This window comes from Mesoplodon bidens, assembly GCF_964165515.1.
Source record: "Mesoplodon bidens genome assembly, chromosome: 2".
NCBI lineage: Eukaryota > Metazoa > Chordata > Mammalia > Artiodactyla > Ziphiidae > Mesoplodon > Mesoplodon bidens.
Genome location: NC_138177.1, coordinates 97,263,064 through 97,289,237, shown reverse-complemented (window position 1 = coordinate 97,289,237; position 26,174 = coordinate 97,263,064). Strand labels below are relative to the sequence as shown.

General features: G+C 40.9%; 1 protein-coding gene across 6 annotated transcripts in view; it reads left to right on the top strand.

The window, feature by feature from the left end:
* Positions 1-26,174, top strand: part of CDC14A (cell division cycle 14A) — a 173,665-nt gene that overhangs the window by 83,230 nt on the left and 64,261 nt on the right. For all 6 annotated transcript variants that reach the window (XM_081226310.1, XM_081226309.1, XM_081226313.1 and 3 more), the window contains 2 exons: positions 12,749-12,836; positions 19,593-19,823. In XM_081226310.1, the coding sequence (XP_081082436.1) occupies positions 12,749-12,836; positions 19,593-19,823 (319 nt within the window). The remainder of the gene's footprint in view (positions 1-12,748; positions 12,837-19,592; positions 19,824-26,174) is intronic.

Genomic DNA, 26,174 nt, shown 5'->3' with positions numbered 1-26,174 from the left:
ATAAACTCCCTGTCCTCGTATTGTTAGCTTTGGATGAGGTCCAGCCCACCTTGCTAGCCTGTCTCCTGTTTCTCCCTGTATGCACTCTCTGTTCCAGCCGCACGGAGCTGCTTATTTACTCTTTCTTGAATATCTCTGCACTCTGGCTGAGCTTTCTTTCTCCAGATACCTGTCTCCTTTAACATTTTCCTCCTTCACTTGTGTGTGTAAAATCCTCCAGAGGTCAGCTCTCACTCTCTACAGAATTCTCTCCCCCTCAATTTCATGTGTCACAATTTGTGCTTTCCATTTTTCTTACATCATGGCTATTTGCACACAAGCCTTATTTTCCTTATTACATTGTAAATTCCTTGTGGGTGGGACATGACTAAATGGAAAATATGTATTGCATTCTTGGATAGAAAGATTTAACATCATAAAACTGCCACTTCTCCCCAAATTAATACATGTAGTACAATTTATTAAAAAATGTCCGAAGAATTTCTTCTTTTTAAACTCCAAAAGCATCGTTATTATGGCATTTCTAGTAGTATCAAAAGAAAAAAAAATCCTACTCCCCCCAGAAAAAAAGAATTAGAAACAAAAAGACTATGCACTTATAAAGGGAAAGGTTGAATAAATAACCTGTAGTACAGATACACCATGGAATGTTACGCAGTCATTTGAAAAAGTTGATTTGAGGGCTTCCCTGGTGGCGCAGTGGTTGAGAGTCCGCCTGCTGATGCAGGGGACACAGGTTCGTGCCCCTGTCCGGGAAGATCCCACATGCGGTGGAGCGGCTGGGCCCGTGAGCCATGGCCGCTGAGCCTGCGCGTCCAGAGCCTGTGCTCCGCAATGGGAGAGGCCACAACAGTGAGTGAGAGGCCCGTGTACCACAAAAAAAAAAAAAATTGATTTGAGCTATACCACTTGTCTTGGAATGATTCCTATTATATATTGACGACAAAAAGTTGATACAGAGAGTGATTTTAGTATAATCCCCCCTTTTTAACAAACAATGACAAGACTCCCTCCACCCTGTACATGTATATGTGTATCTGTGTTATATGAGCAAAGGTAATTTCCTGTGAAGCGAACGAAGCTTAAATTTTAGAGTCCTCCACTTGCATGGGCGCCTTTTTTGTGTTCTTAACATTGTATTCTTTTCTTAAAATGGGCCTCCACATTAGATAAGTTTCATTTGCCACCAAAACCTGAATCTCTGTCCCATGTATATGAACCTGGAGAAAAATATATGGCGAAACTCTAAAGCCACTTCAGTGAAAGGAGAGATTACAGTGGGGGCTAGAGGGGGAGGAGGGGGAGGACATGCCACAGTAAAGAAAGAAAACTTGTCAATGTCTTACTTATTCCTTTATCTTTTTAAAAACTTTAATGGTGATGTTGAGAGTTGAAAAAGCTATTGAAAAACCTGAAACATAGTATAATTTCATTCTTGCGAACCAACTAACAAACCAAACATCTGGTAAGAATGTGGTCACACCGTAACCTGAATAAATAACCACCACCGTCACCACCACCACGAGCACCACCAGCACCACCATGCCCACCACCAGCACCAGTACCACCAGCACCAGCACCAGCACCACCAGCACCACCACCACAACCAACACCACCAACACCACCAGCACCACCACTTAGGTAATGGCAGGAGGGAGAGGAGGCAGTTGGTGAGCATTTGAAAAGTTTTCCGTCAGATAACTTCCTCTTTGAGAACGATATGTCCATTCTGCCATAAAGCCAAAAAATAGAAAAGCACAAGTCAAAGCGTGATCGGCAGGTGGTAGGCATTTCATAAACGCTGCTTAAGGAATAAATGGATATAAGTAAAGAACCTCTCTTCCCGACAAACTGTGGACCATTCATTCCTTGTTATAACTTCTCCCACTGTTTGCTCTGCTTCGGTGAGTCTGGACATTTGGTAAACTTGTGGAATAGCTAAATTCATAGGCTTCATTAGCTCCAACAATGTCAGTATTCCAATGTCATTTGTAGTTTTCAAAGTAAAATTTCATCACTGATAGCAAATTATGAGAATGTAAGACTTAGATAATACGGCAATGCTCAAGTTAAAGCGTTTTAAAAAGGCACTTCTGGACTAAACCACATTTAATATATAATATGACTCAAGAAAAAACTGAAAGTAATGATGTGGCAGTTCTATGTGAGATTAAAAGGGAGTCTTATGGAAGAAAAAAGGGAGTCTTTATGATAACAGTGCTGCTTATAAATCCTGTTAATGACAAGGTCAGCAGAGCACAAGAACCACTCTGCTCATTCTGCAAAAGGGTCTAGAGCAGTGCTGTCCAATAGAAATACATGAGAGTATATCTCTCTATATATTTTTTAAAATTCTAGCAGCCATATTTAGAAAAAGTAAAGAGAAATGATGAAATTAATTTTAATGATACATATTTAATGCAATATACCAGAAATATTATTTCAACATGTAATCAATATAAAAATTATTAATGAGGTATTTTATGTTTCTAACTTTGAAGTGAGCCTTTGAAACCCAGTGTGTAGTTGATACTACGGCACATCTCAGTTTGGACCAGCCACATTTCAAGTGCTTGGTAGTCACACGTAGCTAAAGTGCAGATTCTGCAAGGACAGGCTTGCCAATGAACTATCATAGCCCCTCAGAATGACATGAAGCCTAGGATGAGCAGTACAGGTTGTACCTTCTAGCTTCAGGTGATCTAATTGTTCACATAAGAATTAATTTCAAGGCTCTGTTCTATTTAGAAGGCTTGGGGTAAGATATCTCAGATAGCTTGCTTAATTTTCTTGTGGCTTCCAAATAGTCCACTGTATTAATTATTGATAAACAAATGTATCTTCTAAAATATGGTCTCTCAGGTTCTTTGCCAAGCCGATGTGGAACTGTACATTTTTCATATTTGCACTGATCAAATAGATATAACCCTGGGAGCTATGCTGGGAAGGTCCAGTAAAGTAACTGCAAGATGGTGGCCCAGAAGCTTCTGCTAGGAATCAGTGTCACCTTTTCCAACAGGCTTCTTAAGGTATTTTCCAAGAACTTGAGAACTAAGAGCAGTCACTCCTTTAAAATCTAACCATTGATCAGTACATTTGAAAAATAGAAATAGACCTTTTGCCCTCAGGAAAAACAATGAAGGTGAAAGAGTTTGAGTATTCAATCAAGTTATGTACCCGTAGGTATGTGAGGGACTGTATCCTCTCTAGTAGTAAAGCTTAGTGGTTTATTGCTAATATAGGACAATATTCTGCTTGTAAGACCCTGAAGTAGCACCCATATAGAGGCTGCCTTCAGTCAACTTCTGTTCTTTTGGGAAACTATCCTTACCAAGTAAGACTTTGTCTAAACACCACTGATCACTAATGATGCTACTCTTTTTTTTTTTTTTGCGGTACGCGGGCCTCTCACTGCTGTGGCCCCTCCCACTGCGGAGCACAGGCTCCGGACGCGCAGGCTCAGCGGCCATGGCTTATGGGCCCAGCTGCTCCGCGGCATGTGGGCATGTGGGATCTTCCCGGACCAGGGCACGAACCCGTGTCCCCTGCATTGGCAAGCGGACTCTCAAGCACTGCGCCACCAGGGAAGCCCGATGCTACTCTTAAGCAGTCATTATTCATCAAAGAGAATTTGAAGTTGTGTCTTCAGTTCCTTATATTGGGTGTCCCCTAAGCAAAGCAAAATGGGACTTTCCACTGTTTACCAGAAGGCTTGCCGTATTTGATGACGTCCCTGTGTTGGCCATGCAGAGATGAGCTCACAGAGCAGTACCATGTGCCTAGTTGAGGGGAGGGGAGAGGGAGAGAAATGCAAAGAAATGCAGCTTCAGTGGCAGCATTGGGAGATGCCTCATCAGTGTGGCTTACATTAATTACCTCATCCAGAATGTGGTCCATGCAGCTTTGAGGAGCTGCCTTAAATACCCTTTTGGGAATCATCTGGAGCTTAAAGTTCATGTAAAACCTACTTCAAATGCTAAGAAACTACTTTGAGTTCTTTCTTTGAGCTATTTGATATCTGCCATTATTTTTTTCTCCATAAATCATTCCTTTATTTTGAGAAAAAAATGCTTTCTATGAAATAATTTTGTCAACATGAGGATATTTTCCCAGAATATCAAGTTATTATTGACTTGCCCCTGTGCTTTTACATGCTGGCAAACCTGGGACACTTCTTCACCATGGGTTACTTGATGGAAGTGGTTAGAGCTGGGCTTGGCTTCTGTAGGCCTGGTGACACACAAATTGGTTCCTGCCTATTTGAGAGTGGAGTCACAGCACAAGGCTTCCTCTTGTTTCTCCCGTCTCGGCACATGTGGAAAATGTGACAGTATTTGATCAGCACTGTGTGACCATAGCTCACAGCTTATGGCAACTGGCTGGGGAATTCTGGCTGCCCCAGCACCTGCCCAGGAAACTCCATTCTGTTACACCAATTGGGAAGCTCTGTTCTACAGAAATAACGGTGTACAGGTCAACGTTTGTTTTTCTTTTTCTTTTTTTTCATTTTTTAATTTATTTTTGGCTGCGTTGGGTCTTTGTTGCTGCAGGCAGGCTTTCTCTAGTTGAGGTGAGCGGGGGCTACTCTTCATTGCGGTGGCTTCTCTTGTTGCAGAGCACGGGCTCCAGAGCGCAGGCTCAGTAGTTGTGGCGCACGGGCTTAGTTGCTCCATGGCATGCGGGACCTTCCCGGACCAGGGCTTGAACCTGTGTGCCCTGCACTGGCAGGTGGATTCTTAACCGCTGCGCCACCAGGGAAGCCCTTTTTTTTCATTTTTAAAAGGTTTCTTATCTGTCACTTAAGTACAAAAAATGTTTCAAGTGAATGTTGTATTTCTACCCTTTAAAATATATATTTTTTCAATTTTATCTTATTTATTTTTTTATACGGCAGGTTCTTATTAGTCATCCATTTTATACACATCAGTGTATACGTGTCAGTCCCAATCACCCAATTCATCCCGCCACCACCCCCAACCCCCTGCCGCTTACCCCCCTTGGTGTCCATAGGTTTGTTCTCTACATGTGTGTCTTAATTTCTGCCCTGCAAACTGGTTCATCTGTACCATTTTTCTAGGTTCCACATATATGTGTTAATATATGGTATTTGTTTTTCTCTTTCTGACTTACTTCACTCTGTATGACAGTCTCTAGATTCATCCACATCTCTACAAATGACCTAATTTCATTCCTTTTTATGGCTGAGTAATATTCCATTGTATACATATATACCACATCTTCTTTATCCATTCGTCTGTCGATAGGCATTTAGGTTGCTTCCATGACCTGGCTATTGCAAACAGTGCTGCAATGAACATTGGGGTGCATGTGTCTTTTTGAGTTATGGTTTTCTCTGGGTATATGCCCAGTAGTGGGATTGCTGGGTCACATGGTAATTCTATTCTTAGTTTTTTAAGGAACCTCCATATGTTCTCCATAGTGGCTGTAACAATTTACATTCCCACCAACAGTGCAAGAGGGCTCCCTTTTCTCCACACCCTCTCCAGCATTTGTTGTTTGTAGATTTTCTGACGATGCCCATTCTAACTGTTGTGAACCAAGAAGATGTATCACATTCTTTATGGCCTCAATTTGGTAACTTTTCAGTTAATTTATTGAACAGACATTTTATTAAGTACTTCCTGTTTGCTCAGTATATTTACTAGGCTAATTTTTTTTTTTCAGAAGGGCTCCTGTAATTTTGTCTCTTCATGGGTGGGGTTAGAGCCTTTGTTCTTATCACCTGCTGTCGTAGATTCCATATATTCTTTTGCCTCATTCTGCAGACGTTATCATGTTTGACCCTTCTCATATGTTATACTTCCATCTTTATGTTTATCAGATTAATCGTCTACACAGAATTTCTCACTGATCTATGACAGGCTGAATGTGGAAAATTTTGCCCCTGAGACATTCTAGAAATTCAGCAATTCATAATCCATCATTATTGCTATTATCACTAAAGGATGCTCTTTTGGGAAAAGAGCATTGCTGTTCTAGAAGTTGATTTCACATTATCTTGGCCACATTGCAATGTAGCCCATCTGGAAACTATTTGTGAGAAAGTGTTGGTCAATTCTGGATGCTTGGGACTGGGTCTTTCTTGGCCCTTGGGCCACTTCCATCAAGTCTCCACGTAACTCTCAGAGTGTATGTTTTAGAAATTAAGTAATTCTGATTACATCACTCCCCTACTTTAAGTCTTTCATGGGCTCCACCCTGACTGAAAGTGTGGAGGAAATGCAAACTCCTGAATGCAGCGCAAAAAGCCCTTCTGGACATGGGCTTTGCCATCTTCCCCATTTTTGTCCTTTTTCCTTCCCTCCTCATACCCAAGTCCATGCAGCATTGCATCTGCATGCTGTTGTGCCTTCAGACATGCTCGTTTCCTCCTCCTCTTCCCTGTGATCCTTCCTCCTCTGCCCACCAAATTCATGTATTTACATGTCTAAGTCATTTTTAGCTCGATGGGAGCTCTTCTCACACAGTGTGTGTGATGCTCTGTTTACACACCTGTGTCTTCCCTGCACTCTGGGTACTTGAAGTCAAGAATGTGTCTCTCTCATCTTTGTATCAATAAGTAACCCACTGGCACAGTATACTTGTAGCGGGCAGTCATTAAATATTTGTAGAATGAAAGAACTAATGAATAAATGAGTCAATAAGTTCCAAAAAAAAGGAATATAGCACATTTCAAGATATTTTATATAATTTATTAAAAGTAACTACTTTTCAGTGGAAAATGACCAAGACATATTAATTAAGGATCCATTCTGATTTTGTAGTAACACTTCAGGGGGAAAATGTATTGACTATGGTAGACAACTTCTTGAAATGCTGTTTCTTTTTTTTTCATTACCAGCCAATCTATGAAGCAAGAGTGAGTTGTTGTTGTTTTTTTTTCCGAGCAGTTATTTGCAGCACAGATTGCTAGATATTGTAATCTTCAACCAGGGCTTGCATGTAAGGCCAGTTTAGTTTAATATTACTAAACCTGGAGAGACTGTCTCCAGGTTGACTATGTCATCCTTCATTGCAGTTAATAAGTAAATTGTCAAGTGATAAGGTGGTGTAGACTCCCAACATTGCCCTTTTGCATACACATTGAGAAGTAATAAGGTTTGTTAGGCCTCTTATCTCTCAGTGTGTCACCTCAGGTCAAGAGGAGGAATAATTGAACATCTAGGGTATGATGTTTCAAGGCTTTGCTTTGGACTAGAATTTTTACAGCAATTTAGAATGTAACCTGGATTCTGCTTGATTTGCCCTCTACTTGTTCATGAATTATAGAACTGGAAAAATGTGAATTTCTGCCACTGTAATTGTGAATTCCTGCCATAAGACTGGGATCAGGGGCTTCCCTGGTGGTACAGTGGTTGAGAATCTGCCTGCCAATGCAGGGGACACGGGTTCGAGCCCTGGTCTGGGAAGATCCCACATGCCGCAGAGCAACTAGCCCCGTGAGCCACAATTACTGAGCCTGCGCGTCTGGAGCCTGTGCTCCGCAACAAGAGAGGCCGCGATAGTGAGAGGCCCGTGCACCGTGATGAGGAGTGGCCCCCACTTGCCACAACTAGAGAAAGCCCTCGCACAGAAACGAAGACCCAACACAGCCAAAAATAAATAAATAAATTAATTAATTAAAAAAAAAAAAAAAAAAAAGACTGGGATCAGGCAAGCTCCAGAATGCAGGTATATGGGCATGTCCTCACACCTGGAGGAACTGGGGAGCTGTGCATCCCACGGTGATTTGACTGTTCAAAGAACTATTAGAAGCATTTCCCTGGAGCTATCCTGTAGTGTTGATTATACCCCTCAAAGGCCACAGGTTTAAGGAAGCAAGATTCAATCCTTCCTGGACCCAGTGTTTCCACATCTACTAATACAGTGCACCCATTGCTGGTTCAAAGATTATGTTGGTTAAATCTATAAAATGTTTTGATGTCTAAGAAATTTCCCATGTTTTTCCCTTCCTCTTTAATTATTGTTTGGTCTTTGTCCCTTCTTTTACCTCCACTTCTTAAGAGAGCAATCTTGACTCTGTTTTCACTCAGTCAGTCAAAGTTATGGTCTGGCCTTTACTCTTGTGACTCAATGGAAACTGTACGTGCTTAATGCAAGACTTAGCCAAACCGAATTGTTGTGCTTGGTCTTCTTCCTACTTGATTTACTCTGTGGCCACTCTCTAATTCTAGAAAATCACTTTCCTTCCCTAACTTCAAAAGTTCTGTCTCGGGCTTCCCTGGTGGCGCAGTGGTTGAGAGTCCGCCTGCTGATGCAGGGGACACGGGTTCGTGCCCTGGTCTGGGAAGATCCCACATGCCGCGGAGCGGCTGACCCCGTGAGCCATGGCGGTTGAGCCTGCGCGTCCGGAGCCTGTGCTCCGCAATGGGAGAGGCCACAACAGTGAGAGGCCCGCGTACCGCAAAAAAAAAAAAAAAAAAAGTTCTGTCTCTTACTTTTCTCCTCCTTCCATCTCTGGCCATGTGTCTCAGGATCCCTTGCAAGTCCTTTCTCTTCCCTTGCCCACCCGAAATGTGCTGGTCTCTAGGGCCATGTGATTTCTGGTTAAATACATTCTCCATGAGTGAGGGGACTGTTTCCAAGTTTCAACAACCATGTGTGTGCTGCTGGCTCAGATCTTCATGTCTTGAGCACTGGAAAGGTACCTGCACACGTGCACTAGATTCTTGCTCCCTGCGGTTGCATTATCAGGGGCGCAGCCCCCTAAATGTTTTCTATGTTTAGAGGTGAAGCAGTCGTCCACCTGGGGCTCCTCTTTCCCTCTACCACACTGTTTCTCTCAAAAGTAAATCCTAAGTAATAATCTAGAGTTCGACTGTTGTTTAAAGCCAAATGGCAAGGGAACTTAATTTAAACCAAATACCTCAAATATTTACTTTGATTTAAGCGCATAAAGTAGCAAATTTGACAGCATATTTGCTGTTTACGTAATACAACTATACTATCAACGCTATTTTATTGTTTCAGAAGTAAGGAAATATAAAGAAGTTGCTTTTTAATGAATAAAAAAGACTTTGTAGTTCTGTCTTTATTTTTAAAATAATCTTTGTGCCACCATTAAACCTCTTATGTACTTGTATTATAACATTTATCAAAGTTTAATGCAACTTTTTCTTTAATGGGTATCTTAGTTCAGGCTAATATGACAAAATATCATAGACTGTGTGGCTTAAACAATAGACATTTATTTCTCACAATTCTGGAGGCTGGGAAGTCCAAGATCAAGGCACCAGCAGAACTGTTGTCTGGAGATGGCCCTCTTCCTGGTTCATAGATGGCCAAATTCTTCCATGTCCTCCCTGTGTCCTCACAGAGGGAGCTCTCTGGGGGTTTCTTTTATAAGGTCACTAATCCCATTCATAAGGGCTCCATCTTCATGACCTAATCACCTCCCAAAGGGCCCACTTCCTAATACCGTCACGTTGGGGATTTGGTTTCAACATATGAATTTTGTGGGGGACACAAAGTCTATAGCAATGGGTAAAATGGAGATGGTAATAACACCTACCTCACAGGGTTGCCCTAAAGATGAAATGAGTTGCATGTCATAGAGTAGTGCCTAGCAGAGAGTCCCTGTTAGCTGCTATTATTATTAACATTATTTGTTACTTGTTTTCATACTCCTTAAGGTCACAGAGGGAGTGCTTTTTATTATTTTATGTGTGACACCAAGTTATAGTCCTTGATATATAATAAAGGCAAAGCAAATTTTTTAATGAATGTTGAATTGTGCTTCAAAACTGTTTATCCATGTTGTCTTAGAAAACACATCTGTTGATAAAGGGAACCAATCCAATAATTGTCAACCTGAAGGTCTGTCTTTTCTCTCTTGCAGTCTGTTTATCATAGTGGTAAAAAGGCGAAATGTTTTTCGGTGTTTTAACTGAAAAATATCTCTGTGACCATTATAACAGAGGCATGCCTTACTGGCACAGATTTATTTCTTAGAAGTTATAAAAATTCATGTTTTCAAGTCAAATTAGATTTTATTTAATTTTTAATTTTTTTCAGTTTTAATACAGTTTATTTTTACTATGTAAGACACTTTGATTTCTTTTTTTTTTTTCAAATTTTATTTTAAATGCACCAGGAGAATTAGCCATCCCAAAGAAATCTGGTGAGTCTTATGTAAGCTGAAGGATCTTATAGTAACATGAATATTAACACCTAAATGTATCAGTTTCAAGAATTCACATTTTCATTTTGGGGTTTTCTTGTAGTGAAGAACATCTGCAGTTTCTCTGCATAGTACTTGGTAGGTTGTAGGCTTTGGATTGGAAGAGGTAAAATTATTCTCTCACCTCATCTTTGCCTAGACATTTGTTTATAAAATGTGGTAATGTTGGAAAGTACCTTAAGTTCCTGTCTGATCTAGGTTTCTTGGAAGTGTGTGTGTGTGGGTGTGTGTGCACTCGCACTTGTGCACAAACACATTTAATTAGAAAAACCAGCTTGTGTTATCATAAATATTTTATTATTGATAAATATTGCCTTATGTATAATCCACTGTGAAAGAAGGCACAGATATTAATTTTGGAAGCTTACCAGTGAGGTTATGTTATATTATTCAGTTAAAAGCTGTAACTTTCTTATTCATTTTTTTTTCAGATTTGGATCTAAGACATAAATCTTTTTGTTTACTCCATCAACCTTATCCAAGTTACTGAATATAGCCCAGTATTATCTAATGTTTATCTTTTTGGGTAGGCAGATTTGCAAACATATTCTTTTGGTTCTGGGAGTGAGTTCATTGCTTCTCTCCATATGATTGATTATAAAAGGTTACTGTTTAACCAAATGGATGTCTATAATCCAAATAAACAGACATAACACAATGTATATATTTATCTAGGCCAACTTCGTGGTCAAGGATACAGGAATAGTGAACATAGAAACCTGTTTTCTTCTACTGTTCATAAATAATTGGTTTTAGCCTTTTGATGATTAGAGCGAGCGTACCCTTATTTTTGAATTTTTAAATAATGTTTTAAGCTTAAGAATTACTTGAGCTGGATATTAGGCCATTAATTTGAGACTGCTTTATTTAAACAAGAAAATGTTTAATTATCATAAAGAGTTGCATGTTAAATTCTTTATTCAAATTGTTCTAAATAGATAGCTATGCTTGAGATTTAATTTGGCATGTGTAACCATAACACTCAGCATCTCTAAGATTTTATTTAGGGCATTGTGGAGATTTTATGTTTATTATGATTAGATTAATGCAATTCAGACATTTACAAGGTGTCATGTAAAGTTTCATTTATAACTTTTTATAACTGGGAAGAAGCATCTGCATTTTAAACATGAAAATTATACAGCCAAGTTATGATTTTTGTGGAAATCAAATCTAATGGGTAGTATAAGTAATTAAAGTAGAGGCTCCAGATTTCCTTGGTGGGATTACTCCAGTTTATTTTAACAAATACTTATGAGCTCTTACAGCAGAGTGCAGACTCTGTATTGACACAGATTCCTACCATTGAGGTCTGTGCCATGTAGTGGAGCAGAGAGCCTTTTCTGTGGATAACATTGGCCCAGCAAAGAGAACTGCCTTCCTTCCCAGCCTGGGGAGATATCTATGCAGTGCTATAGAGGGTGGAGACTTGGAGACTAAAAGCTGTGCCTGGTGGTGGAGGATGGGAGTAGGACTGGTGTTGGGGGTGGGTGAAAGAATGCTTAGGGGAAGAAGAGATACATATATTTTGTGATGCATTGCACAGCTGTGTCCCAATAGCCTGCAATGTTTGGGTTCCCTCAGCCCTGCCCCAGTGTTCCCTGGGTTCAGAGGCACAACAGGAAGGGAAGGAAATGAAGGAGGTAATGGAGCAGTGGGAGGATGCTTGGCCCCTTGCCTGGTCTTCAGGCCTTTTCTGAGGATCCTGGAGTGTGTGGACCAGAGGCTGCCAGCTGGTGATCAAAGTCAGCCCACAGATGTGTTTTATTTGCTTTCCTAGTATTAAAAAACTTAATTTAAATCAGTCAACATTTCAAATATAGAGAGATTTTACATGAACATCCAATTGGAAGATCAGCTATATTCAGTCAAGCTTTCCTGTGGTCAATTGGCCAGAGCTGAGGGGCACTTGCCTTTATTTATGTCTCTTGCCTGACCCTTGTAGCTGTTTGGTTTGCAGCTCCTGCAGGAGACTGTGGCAGTCTCCAGTTTGTGGTACACCCTGAGGGTTTGATGAGCCTCTGTCCCTCACTCCTGTCTTCTGTTTCCCCATCTAAAAATCAGCACCGACAACAAATAGAAACCTGTAAAAACAAAAAATGGAAGTGTGTTCATCATGATCCTGATATGTATAGATTTTTTCATTGTTTAAAGTACGTTTACCATGTTCATGGAAAGTGCTTATATTTTCTGTCTTCTCTTATCTCCCATTATTTCTTGCTGGGGCAAGCAATGTTTGTTTTCATTTCATTTCATTGCAGAGTGGCCAAGAGACAAAATTATTTTCAGCAAAGTACCTCCACTTTAAATAAAGTTTTCTAAACTTTTCTTATAGTCTAGATAAAAAATTTTCAAAGTGGATTGAATTCATAACCATTTTGAGAATCAGATGCATGTTTTTATTTTAAGCTATATTATTTTGTCTTCATGTATGTCCAACTAGTCTAGTACTAATAGAGTGAAAAACAGTTATATTTGTAAGGGTTTCCTAAATTGTATAAGAATTATAAAATATTTTTCTTCTCTTTTCTCACAAAATTCTCCCAGCGAGTTGAAAATGGTGACTTCAACTGGATTGTTCCAGGAAAATTTTTAGCATTTAGTGGACCACATCCAAAAAGCAAAATTGAAAATGGTAGGTTTTTATTTACTTTACCCTCCAAAAATTTATTTCAGTTCATCTTCTTTGAGTTCTTAATTTCCTCAGATAATCCTTTCTATTGGTAATATTCTCCAAAGAATATTTATTAATTAAAAAAATTGAACAGTATTTCAATTGTTAAATTACTAATTGAACAGTAATTAGTGTGTTAAGTATTAGAGTTTAGTAAGAGGAACTATAATCACTGTTTTAAAACTATCAAATTTTTAGGTTGCCATAAATAGGGTGTTCACTTTACCTGACCCAATTATCAAAGAAGAATCTGAGAAACCAACTGGTCAAAACAATAAGCAGATTGCTGAATTCTATCAGTGGTTCTCAGATTTATCTGGTGGTGGTGGCGTGCTACACCTCAAGGTATTCTTTGGAAACACCATGTTGAATAATGACGGTGATGGTGACAATAGGTATCATTTATTAAGTGCTAGTTACTAGCTAATCACAGCATTATCTCATTTAGTGCACACACAACTCTATGAGGTGTAGGAACTATTATCTCTATTTCACAGAGGAGGAAACCGAGGCATATGAGTAGGAAATTTGCCCAAGTTCACAGAGTAATATGCAGAACTGGTGATACTCCAGCCAAGAGCAGGGCTCCTAAGCACACTACACTGATCTTTTTAGTTCCATCATGGCAACTAGGAACAATTTTCTAGCTGACAATAATTAAATTACTTACTTGCAGTATATGTAGAGCAAGGGGCATACATATTCAGGAAAAAAAAGCAAGACAAAAAAATAAGCCTCTTGAATGAAACATGATAGGCTATGTGTGTTTTCCCATTAACATATATTTTTTACTAATTATTTTTTTTAACCTCAGATTCCCAGAAGACAAGTAATGATAGGCACCAAAGGTTTAAGAATAGTTTATGGGAGAAGTACATAAAATTTAAAAAATATCACCCATGAACACAATAGCTCCTTTTTTGCTGCCTCTCTAGTCTTAGAGCTGGAACACTAGTCCTTGGAGGAACATAATTTGAAACCCTTAGTCTAGATTTATAGGTTTATTCTTCTTTCATAACCATCATCATCATCATCATAAGTATTTATTCTAAAATCTAGTTTCATTGTATATGGTTATTCATGCATTTAGATTTGATAATTTTTTTGAGTTTCCACACATGTGCTTATCATTTTATACCTATGACATATCTCACAGGGAACTCTGCTTAAATCATGGGGATTGAATCATCCTCTATGGGGATGGGTAATCCAGGTCTACAGAGTTACCCTAACGAATAGGATGTCTCTGTACTGAAGCCATAATTAGATCTTCTCATTTACACATTTGCTCATGAATCTGGTTCCAGACATTGATTGATTAACCTGTTATGTTGGCTTGTTAGGAATAACTTGTTAAGTGCCTGAGGAAACTGCTTTCCACCATTGGTCTTTCCAGACAGGATTGATTAAACCTCCCTTTAGCCTTCTGTGCAAAATGATCTGACTCAGACCCAGAAGACCTTAGTAGGTGTATGGTTTCAGTAGTGGCTTTGTTGTTGGGTGTTCATTTGGTGAAACTGAAAGAATTTTGCCATATAGGATTCACTTTTTAAATGAAATTTTCTTAAAGAGAAGATGAGAGGTGTAATTTAAAAAACCCATTTAAAATATTTTATAGAGGTAATGCATGATTTTTTTTTAAAAAAGAAGAAAATGCAGATGAACTCATAAAAACAGCATTAAGGTGACCTAAACTCTAACCACATTTTCTAGGTTTACTAGTTGGTGGTGGGATTACTGGGGATTTAAATTTTCTTTCCATCTGCTTCTCTGTATTTTTTATTCGCACATATTTTTTTTCTCTCTCTTAAAGAATACACACACACACATACACACACACACAGACTTATAAAAATATTCCTTTTTTTTAACCAGCATGGAGTCATAACATGATTACTGCCTTATAGCAGCTTTTTTTCACTTAATATATCACATACTCCTTTCCATGGCAATAAATGTAGATCTTCATTATAATGTTCTATGACTGCATTCAGTGACTGTCCCATAATTTTACTAATCAATCAATTTTTGAATGAGATCTAAGTTGTTCAGTTTTTCACTTTAAAAACTACAGTGGTTGGTATACATGTCCATACATTTTTTTGCAGCCCTGGTTTCTTTTCTAAATTCTTGGAAGTAGAATCACAAGATAAAAGGATGTATTTTGTGTGTCAATTCTTACTTGTCAAAAGTCTTAAAAAATATTTTTGGTCCTATATTACAATATAGGGAAATAATTATCCACCATTTGCTTATATGCTGGGAGTGGTGCTAATAAGCCTTTTGTGCACACCTAGTCTATTTAATAATCAGAAACACCCCCTGGAACAGGTGGTAGTTATTTTGTGGAAGAGAAGATGGAGACTTGGTAACCTAACTTGCCCAGGTTGACATAGCCAGAAAGTGGCAGTGTGTGGATTTAAACACAGGTCTCTTTGACTCCAAATTCTGTGTTCTTTTTTATTTTACTACAGAGAAAGAACATGCTCACTACAGAACTTTAAGCAATCTAGATAAAAAGTCACCTGTAATTATATAATCTAGAAATAACCACTGTTGAGATATCATTCTCTCTATATCTTTTTTTTCTATGCATATCCTGTGCCCTCACATTGAGAAAAAAGGTGTGAAAGTGCTGCTTACCTAATACTTGCCAGTTTTTATGTCTAGAATAATTTCATTTAAGGCTGTTATTGGTAAAATATTGATATTTTACTGGAATCCCCATTTTAAGATCTGATATTCACTAGAAGTGTCATATATTTTTTGCAAAGGGGTTTAACTTTGTAAATTCTTTTTGAACTTAAGAAATTTTTTTTTTTTTTAGTTGAGAAACCCCTGTATTTTCTGAGGTGGCTGAAAGTCATTTTAGAGTCTGTTAGTAGAAAAAGGTAGATTTTTAAGGAGTTAGCACTGAAATAGCTGTTGCTAGGGTGTAGCAAAAGGAAGCCCTAAAACCTTGGGGTCTTGCAGAATGCATTATAGCAGTCTTAAGTGTGTGTTGTCAACCGAGACCAGCTAGGAGTTCCTTTCAGCCATCTTTGTTCACATTGTTTTGACAGGGGAGACAAGAGGAGCCCTAACCCTTTTTTGATTAAACAAGCTTGACTTGATAAATGAATAATATAGCAGTAGAACAAATTGGATTTCAAATTTTCCCAAAAAACCCTCAAACTCTTAGGTGGCAATGTCCTCATCTCTACTTCAGAAAGAAAGAAAGAAAAAGGAAAGAAAGAACAGGGAAAGACAGCTCGAGACAGGGAATCCAAACAGTTTGAAGCATCAGCCTGCTCATTTAGTGAGAGAAGCTAGGTGTGAAGAGCCTGGGCTGCTTGAAGTCTGGCTCTGCCCCTAACTGGCTGTGTGAACTTCGTGAGTTCCTCAACTTCTCTCATCATCAGACGGGGAAATAGGATGCACATTGCAGGCATTTGGTGAAGATTAGGGATATTATAGGAAGTGAGTGCCTTGCACAGTGTCGGGCACATTAGTAGGTGCTTATTAGGTAGCAGATATTCTGATTACATTTTTATCATTAATGAACCTGATAAACATATTTTATTGCTTTCCACATCTATTTTGCAGTTTTTACTTTTAATAATGAATGGGTGGACTAATCATTTGACTCTGTTGTTCTTCAGTTTCCTTTAAATGAGGGTCTGGGAAGAGATGAATTTTACAATCTCTCTTTGCTTTGAAATTGTTTGGTCAGCTCCAGGGCTCTGCCTGTGCTTTACTGATGCTAGGGCACCATCTAGTGGCCAGATGGAGTAAGGGTCAGATGAAAGCTCAGTCAGCTCCGTGCACATTGCTAAAACCAAGTCCTCCATCAGAAGCATCCAAATACATCGAAAACACAGTTGTTCAGAGGTCAGAAGATATTGTCATTGTTGGTTATAACTCATTTGAAACGCTTTTGAGGATTTTTAAGAAGCTTCCTCACAAATCTAGGAACTGCAGCCCCTAATGTTCATGTAATGTCCCTGTTTTGGAGATCTAACAAATAGAATTGAGTTGGATTTTACCTTAAATCATCCCCAGCACCGGCCCTAGAATCTGACTGTCAGGGTTCAAATGCTGCCTCTGTCTCTTCCCAGTGGTGTGTGCATGGGCCAGTTCACTTTCCCAGGCATCAGTGACTGATAATTGTAAGGTTTAATGAGATGATATACATGAAACACTTAGCTTAGTGCCTGGCACATAGTAAGTGCTCAATAAATGTTAGGTGGTATGATTACCATTACTGTTATTATTTCAGTGCCCTATTACCATATTTGGATAACTGTTCAGTGTTCTTTTCTCAAAAGGTATATGCAGTTTCTCTTTGATAGTAGATTTAGGTATATTATCTGTAATGCCATTTACTCATGATGGGAATTCATATATGTAAAGAGAAGTTCTTACAGCCTTGGTGGAGGAGGGAAGGGACAGACACCAAAAGAACCATTAGCGTGCTTCATGACAGGTGCCATCACAGAGGTGCCAGTGATCACTAGGAACCCAGGGTTAGAAGCGCCTGTCAGACTGTCACACCATGTCCCAGCCCATGTGCTCCTAAGCCCTCTCCTTCCCATTCCTTACATGATAGAAAAGCTCTTGTTTCCTTATGCCAACCACAGTTCTTTTTCCCTTTAGGCTGGAAAATGATTTGAGCAAACAAACCAACTAGGAAAACAGTTTTGATTTTTTTCCAAGTGGAAAGGATCTGTTTTCTCTAAATGTGTATAAGTCACTGTTTCTACACAGAAGATTGTAAGTAAGCTCTGTCTTACCTGTTTGCTCAAAAGCAGCCTGGCTTGTGAAAATCATGTGTCTGGGCTGTGGATTAGTTAGGCCTGCCTGCCAATGCTGCCTTCATCCCTTGTGCGACCTTGGCTAAGGGTGCCAGTTAGGGCTCTTGGTTGCACACAGCAGATATTGCAATTATGCTGGGGAGCTCACAGTCTCCAAGCGAAGGCTGGAAAATGAGGCTTAGAAAATGAACAGGGTCTAAGGGAGGTCATGTATCAGCAGCATCCAGGCAGGAATGGAAACCACTTTATTTCAAACAGAGGGAATGCAATATAAGGAATTTGTTAGAAAGAAGGCTAAAAAGTAAAAGGGCAACTCTGAAAAAACCAGCATATTAAGGAAGAAATAGTTATTGCCTTTAAGGCAACGAGGGACAGAAAGGAAAACATGGGGTTAGCAGGATCTGGGACCTTGGCAGGTGCTGGGAGCTCCTAAGGGCTGGTGCTTGCATTTGGAGCCTGAGGAGTGGGGACCCTGAGGCTGGGCTGCAGGCTGGTGCGGGAGTGCCAAACTAAGCTGGGAGTTCCTCTCTTCTGCTGCTGAAGCCATGCTGGCAGGAAAACAGAAGACATCCCTTCTCCCTCCTCTGGCCTCCAGTTGCTCCGGCAGTGCTTCCGTGACTCCCACTTTTCAGATGGACAGGAACCCAGTGGGAAAGTTAGCTTGGGAAATGTTATATGTACACCCCAGCCCTGGCATATGAGTTGGCTTGCAACTGAGAGAAAATAGGAAATGACCAGCCTATGCAAGATTCGAGGCAGCGGGAAATACAGCCACAGTGCAGAAACTGCTGGTTCACTTTGCTGGCTGCTGCTGCCTGCCCCACTTGGAGCCCACCATCATGAACGAGTTCGGAGTGAGATCCCCTCACCTGGTATGCCTTGAATGGGTTACAGATGTGGTAATCAACGGGCTGAGAAATTAGTCCTTTTAAACCCTGGGGCCACTAGGCAAGGCTTGCAGTGGCCAAAGCCCCCAGTGATCACCTTGGTTGATTGGCCAAGTCGAGGTCATGTGTCTGTAACCCAGCTGACTGCAGCTCCACGTGATGCTGGACCCACTCATAATAGAATGGGAGTTAGAACCTGACCACTTGTTCTCCTTAAAAAAGAAAATGTCTACAAAAATGATCACTCAACCTCTTTAGTTTCTTCTTCTTTTTTTTTTTTTTTTGTGGTATGTGGGCCTCTCACTGTTGTGGCCTCTCCCGTTGTGGAGCACAGGCTCCGGATGCGCAGGCTCAGCAGCCATGGCTCACGGGCCCAGCCACTCCGCGGCATGAGGGATCCTCCCGGACCAGGGCACGAACCCGTGTCCCCTGCATCGGCAGGCAGACTTTCAACCACTGCACCACCAGGGAAGCCCTCTTTAGTTTCTTAACTGTTACATGGGGTTTACTATTTTTGTCTTAATGGGTTGTTTTGAGAATTAAAAGAAATTTATGCAATTGTGACTTGTACATGGTAGGTGCTTAATAATCAGTCTCTCTTGTGGGGGACCGCATTGTAGATTAAAACTGTACACCTGGCAAAAAGGCTGCGGTTCAAAAGTATTTGTCAAGAGGAGTAAAAAGAACAGAGTTCTTCCAGGCCTACTGTACACATCTCAGGGCCTCAGGAATCCCTTTGTTTTGGCTTGGGAGGAGTGTGCTCCCAGGATTTGAAGCCTAGAGCTTGAGGTTTTGAACGTTCATGAGCTATTTCCAATACTCAGAAGAGGGTTTTTTTTTTCCCCTCCTATGATGTTTTTCTCAGTTTTTCAGACTTCTGCTTTTAGGAACGTGCTTCGACCTTACTCTCTCCTGAAATGCACTTTCCTCCTAAGCTCCATTGAGATTGATCATCTTTATTGTGAAGGGTTTTCGTGTTCCTGGGTTACATAAGACGAAATGCGTGCCTTTTGCTTACAGCCCCTGCTTTCCTTTAGGTTATCCTCTTCACGCCCCCGAAGCCTACTTTCCTTATTTCAAAAAGCATAACGTGACTGCAATCGTGAGGCTGAACAAAAAGATTTACGAGGCGAAGCGCTTCACCGATGCCGGCTTCGAGCACTATGACCTCTTCTTCATCGATGGCAGCACACCCAGCGACAACATCGTGCGAAGGTTCCTGAATATCTGCGAGAACACGGAGGGGGCGATCGCGGTTCACTGCAAAGGTACGAGCGAGGAGGCCTCGGTGGGCACTGGGTTTCTGAGAGGGGGTGAGCCAAAAGACAGCAAAACATGTGAAACAAAACCAGTTAGCAGCTTAGGAAACAGATGAGTTGTTTTTAGTTTGAGAAAACTGGAACACAAACCCATTTAAATGACCCCTTCCTAAAGAAAGGATTGCTTGGATGTGGACAGTCGGTGGTGTGCGGCTTTCTGGGCAAGGCGGTTGTTCTGGCCTTACCTTCCCCAACTCACAATCGCTGACACCAGGTGCCACGCAGAGGGGAAATCGCAGCAGCAGTACCGTCAGTAGGCTGGCACAGTTGTCAGGAGGCAAGGGTTGTTTGTTCCCCTTTCTCCTTCTCTTCCATAATTGCCCATCCTTTTTCCATCCTCCTCCACCCATCTGATATTTAATGCTCCCATTTCGTGACCCAGCTATCTGGAGCCTCACTTCGCGCCCGCCCTCTTCCTCTCCCCTATTAGCCTTTTGCATCGTGGAACAGAGTGTCTTACCTGCCCATTGCAAGGGGGCGGGAGCATACCTAACCCTAACCCTGACCCTAACCCTAGGGGCGGCAGCATACCCGGCTCATTGCTAGCTTCCTTGCCACAGGTCTGTTACTGCCTCTTTGAAAGACTGAAAGACTTATGTAAATGCATCTGTGGTCTCCAGGAGTGGGTACTTTGGAACAGGAGTCGCCAGATTTAGCAAATAAAAATACAAGATGCCCAGTTAAATTTGAATTTTAGATAAACAGTGAGTACTTTTTTAGCATGTCTCAAATAGTGCACCAAACATACATTCTGTATTTTACCTGGCAACCTTGAGTCAGCTACTCAGAAAATATGAAATACCATTTGCTCTAAGCCTAGTTGTTGTAGACTCTGAGGAGGCTCGCATGGTAGATTTTCCAGCACGGTGGAAGGTATTTTACTGGGGTCTTTCGTTTCAGTGAGGAGAAATCACTTTGGCCACCAGGGATGGAGCCTCTAGTTCCTCACATGCAGCTTTTCATACTGCCACTGGGTGGTGCTGTTCTCCCGTGTTGAGTCTGAGAACCGGTTTCTGTCGCGTTTTATGCTAATTGTCTGGTAGGTGTTGGGGACTGTACTGTTCTTTTCATGTGCCTAGTGCTGCTGTAACTGACTTACTCAGACGAGATGGCTTTGGTTCTAACAGAAATTAAAATACCATTTTGTAGGCCCTTGTTTCTATGTTTAAGATTTGAGTAGGTGGAGGTACTTTGCTGAACATGTGAGCAGTAACTGGAAGCTGCATTTTGCGGGAGCCCCGGCGAGGGAAACGAGCTGCACGTGGCCCCTGGTTCGGCGGAGGGCTCCTCAGTCAAGCTTCGTCCACGTTGACAGAGCCCCCTCCCGCCCCTCCGCGTTTCTCAGCAGGACGGGGCCCCGACTTGCTGGGCTTCCTGTCTCGGGGGTGCGGGGGGCGTGGGTCTGTTAGGAAGGACTGCTGCTTTCGGTTCTGCCCAGGTCACTGTGGGGTGGCGGTGCTCTGCCTTGCCCCCGAGTGATCCATATGCGCCCTGGCTTTGCCTCTCCATCCCATTTCGTTAAAGATTGCCCAGACCCAAGGAAAAGCCTGCATTTCACACGCAGTCGGCCCTCCGTGGTATCCGGGGGTTCCGCGTCCGCCAAAGTGACTATAAGGGACTTGAGCATCCCCAGATTTTGGAATACGCTGGGGTCCCGGAACCAATCCCTCGCGCATACCGAGAGACCATTGTATTTCAGCTATCAGTGGAACTTGAAAGCTAATGGGAATATGGCAGCTGCTAACGTTTAGTAGGAGCTATTCATATGCTTTGTTTCAAAGCTTATTTTTGTGTCATAAAAATCAGTATTTTTCCTGGGATTAATTTGGCCTTATTTCCGAATCAATTAGTTTTATGGTTACCAAGGCATATAGTTTCTCTGCCTGTCATTGTCTTGGATTGACAAATTCAGGGGAGGAGAAATGCAAAGCTTTCCTTGAAACTCAGCATCTCTCTTGATATTATTCCGCACCTAACAAACATTGGGAAAATGAACCGCTCTGGTGTTAAACATTCTTGTTACAGGTATTCTCTTTATTATAACCTTGACCTGTGAATGTTGACCTTGTAAAGAATATTTTAAGATATATATATATTTTATGTTGCAGAGGTTTTTATATTTTAATCAGAACCTTTAGCGTCGAAGTCAGTTCTTTTATAGGAAGGTCACATTTACAGGTGTTGACATCTTTTTGAGAGTGTTATTTCATTTGCTTCCACTTGTACACACATGTAGGATTCTTTCATAAGGATTACACTTTTGATTTAATTACAGCTGTATTGCTTTAAATAGCATGCTTAGCTGCTATAGGCCTGTTAATTATTTTGACATCTGCCCTAATTAAGTCAGCTTAGTTTCCTTGGAATTAAAGCAGCACGGAGCATTTTAATTGAACTATAAGGAGGAGGGAGAGAGACCCTTATCCAATGTCAAATGGACTTTGGTAGCTGCTGAAAAAAAATGACTATTTCATGCCTCAACGTAAAGTACTAAAAATAGAGACAAACTGGAAACATCTTCTGGGAATGTGTGAAATCTTACAACGATTCAATATGTGCAGTTTGCCTTCTGGTTGATAAAAGGAATGGCTATGATTTCGTGAAATTTTCTAGCACAAATAATCATTAAACAACGGCAACATTGTGATGTTCCAGTATGTGCTTTTTGATGTTCTATAGGAGTTGCAGAAAACGCCTGGAACTGTAAGGCAATCAGTGCTTAACTTGGTATAAATAGAAGACGTTTCAAAGTCTTCTCTTGCTGTGCCAGGGAGCCCTTTAATTATGAATGCTTTAAAAAATTTGTTAAAGTTTTTATAGAAACTTAGTGAACTGTTCCTATTCTGTTGAACTGTGGTAAGAGCTCCTAACTATTGAGTGTTAAGTAGGTTCTTTTTATAGATCTAAATTATAGACTCTTTTTAAAAGGGGGAAGCAACTTTAGTTTTAGAGAAAGTTGAAAAATTTCTGCACCACCTTTTTTTCTTGGTTGTGAGTGTGTGTGATGAGGAGTGCAACCAAGGGAATGGGCAGCCTCCTGCACAGGGAGGGGTTCAGGGAGAGACAGTGTTGTCTCTGTAGGGAAGGCCATTTTCTCCCCAGACAGAGACCCAAACTGGTGACTTAAAGGAGGACACTGGAAACCAACTGGGCTTCCTGCTTCAGGCTGTCCAGCTGTGTTGTATCAACATGATTACCTGTAGTCTTGTCAGATGTCTGAGGACTTAACAACTCTGCAGAAACAGAAAATATTTGCTCTGGGCACAAACATGAAGGCAAATAACTCATATTAAAGGAAGAGAGCCCTACTGAGACCATGATTAAGCTTCACTCTTTTCTAAAGAATGTTGTTGTTTTATCTGGGGTAAAATGTACTTCAGATGAAAACAGGACACACACACACACACACACACCTCATCTAATAAAATAGTGTAAATATAATTTTTAAAAAAGAAGAGTGAATGGGAAGGGAATGCCAGGCATCCATAAACATGAGCTTGATTGTAATTTCATTTACATTTTTGATATGTATTCTCAACCTCAGGGGATACTGCCCTTAAGGGGGAAAAATTGTTTTTGGGTGGTAAAAAACATTTTCTTTTTCTGTATAAAGTGCAGATTTATACACGGCACATAAAGAAATATGTGGTATGTCTGTGACAGTAAAATTTCATGGGGGAGGGTGGGATAGGGAGGGTGGGAGGGAGACGCAAGAGGGAAGGGATGTGGGAACAGATGTATATGTATGACTGATTCACTTTGTTATAAAGCAGAAACTAATAAAAAAAATTTCATGGGGGACAGTTAGGGAAAAAAATGCCTAGAGAGGATCTTGGTTGGGGGGGAGGACAATAATGAAGAAAAGGTTGAGAAACACTGACTTAGAGACATGCGTTTTTAAAATTTTCACATTTATGAAGCTAGGATGGATCTTAAAATTGATCGCATACCCTAGTTTAATTTTTTCTTAGTGGAACTTAAATAATGGTGTGTGTTACACCGTTAGATGACAGATATCTTAGATTTGCTGAAAATTTGTGTATTTCCAAGTACTGAGGAAATTAGAGAAGATTCTCTTTATTATTTGACTAGAAAAAGCTGACAAAAGGCCCCCTCCTTTTGAGGGAGGGAGGAGATTCAGAAACATATAAAAAACGAAGGCACCAACATTTTCCTAAGTCCTTTTCTAACTAAATGTTTTCATGGATGACATTGTACCAATTTTCCAGGCTAGAAATATCCATTGCCTTTAGCTTTCTCTGTGACCCAATCAAAATGTCTTTCTCATTCAGCTCTTCGTTGTTACCACTGTCTCCCCCGTCCATGCTTGTCAGCCAGCCTTGCTCCTGCCCCAGCCTTCCAGCTCCTCTCTCTGGCTCCCGTCTCTGTCCTTTCCAATCCAGAGGTATGCTGCTTCCTCATCCAGCTGCTTTTATCATGTCACATTCTTTGCCCCCAAATACATGACAGCTTTATTTTGCCCTTTACATTGATTAAAGGCAAAATCAGATTTTTGCATGATACCAATTGTATGTTTATTAGTTGTTGATAATATCATGAATTTCATAATACTTTCTTTTTTTTTTTTTGGCGGTACGCAGGCCTCTCACTGCTGTGGCCTCTACTGTTGTGGAGCACAGGCTCCGGACATGCAGCCTCAGCGGCTATGGCTCACGGGCCCAGCGGCTCCGTGGCATGTGGGATCTTCCCGTACTGGGGCACGAACCCACGTCCCCTGCATCGGCAGGCGGACTCTCAACCACTGCGCCACCAGGGAAGCCCCCATAATACTTTTTAAATGAGTTGAATTTCGTTCATCAGAGGCTCATCTACATGTTTGAGGAGTAATAACACATATATGCAGGAGATGTGCCCTAATCAGTGCTCAGAGAACTTTGCATCTGGATTTGGGGATTCCCAAATAACTCAGCATCTTTGGTGTCTTTGGCCCACAGTTGATAACCTGCTTCCCCTAAGTACAGGTTCCTCCACTTAAATCAGAGGTGCCCTTTAATCTGCTTCCTCCACACCCATCTGCCCTTATTTTCTACTCAGCACACACTGACACATTCTCCAGACCAGCCAGGCTTTCCATCACTGGACCCTTTGCTGAAAATGTTCCGTGACCTTCCTATTCTTTAGAGTCTGTTGAAGTCCTTGTCATCAATGACACATTCTTTGAAGACACCAACAGCTCACACAGTTCCTTTCTTTGAGAGCCCAGTTTCAGTTTAAACCTAATTTCTTTGCTTCTTGGTTAATATTCTTGTGTCTACAACTTCTTTGATAACGTGTCGTGGTCAAAATTATATCCTCTACTTGCTTATCTCCTTATCCTCTGAGCAAAGCCCTGTCCTGGGTAGCTTGTAGACAGCAAATAAACATTGGACTAGCTGAATCAAAGGATTAAAAGCAAAGAGCCACTTTGTCGTTCTATAAGAAAAACAGTATGCGATAGGAAGAGATTAAGTAGTGGAAAAGTAACCCAGCACAGTGTCTTGCTCATGGGTGGTACTTAACAAATAAAAGTTTATAGTACTGAATTTAATTCCAAGAAGCCAGATATGGAAAGATTTAGAAAATGCTTGTAAATAAGCATTAGTGGCTCAGTACTGTATATCTCATGAGGGCAGGCATCCTGCTTGTCTTCCTGTTTCTGGCCCCAGTGTCTGTCACAGCGCTGCATGCTCAGCTGGTCTTAGTATTTGTAGAATGGAGTGACTGAATGGATGAGCCGAGAGTGGAAAGAACTCTGGGACAATCACAGGACCCCTGGGGATTTCAGTCCTGAATACCATATTCACTTGTTATGCTAATGTGAGTGAACGGGTTAGTATCTTTGGGCTTCAGTTCTGGTGTGTGAACAACAATCACCATATTTGAAGACCCTACAGCTTGATCAAATTTTTGAATATTTTGGGAAAGGAGGAAGCCAGTGTACATTAAAAAAAATTGTCTAAAATGTAAAATCCTATCACTTTTTAAAAATAGATTTTTATTGCAGTATAATTACGTCACAATAATGTGTTAGTTTCTGTTGTACAACAAAGTAAATCAGCCATATGCATACACATGTCCCCATATCCCCTCCCTCTTGAGCCTCCCTCCCACCCTCCCCATCCCACCCCTCTAGGTCATTGCAAAGCACCGAGCTGATCTCCCTGTGCTATGTGACTGCTTCCCACTAGCTATCTGTTTTACATTTGGTAGTGTATATATGTCCATGCCACTCTCTCACTTCGTCCCAGCTTACCCTTCCCCTTCCCCGTGTCCTCAAGTCCATTCTCTACATCTGTGTCT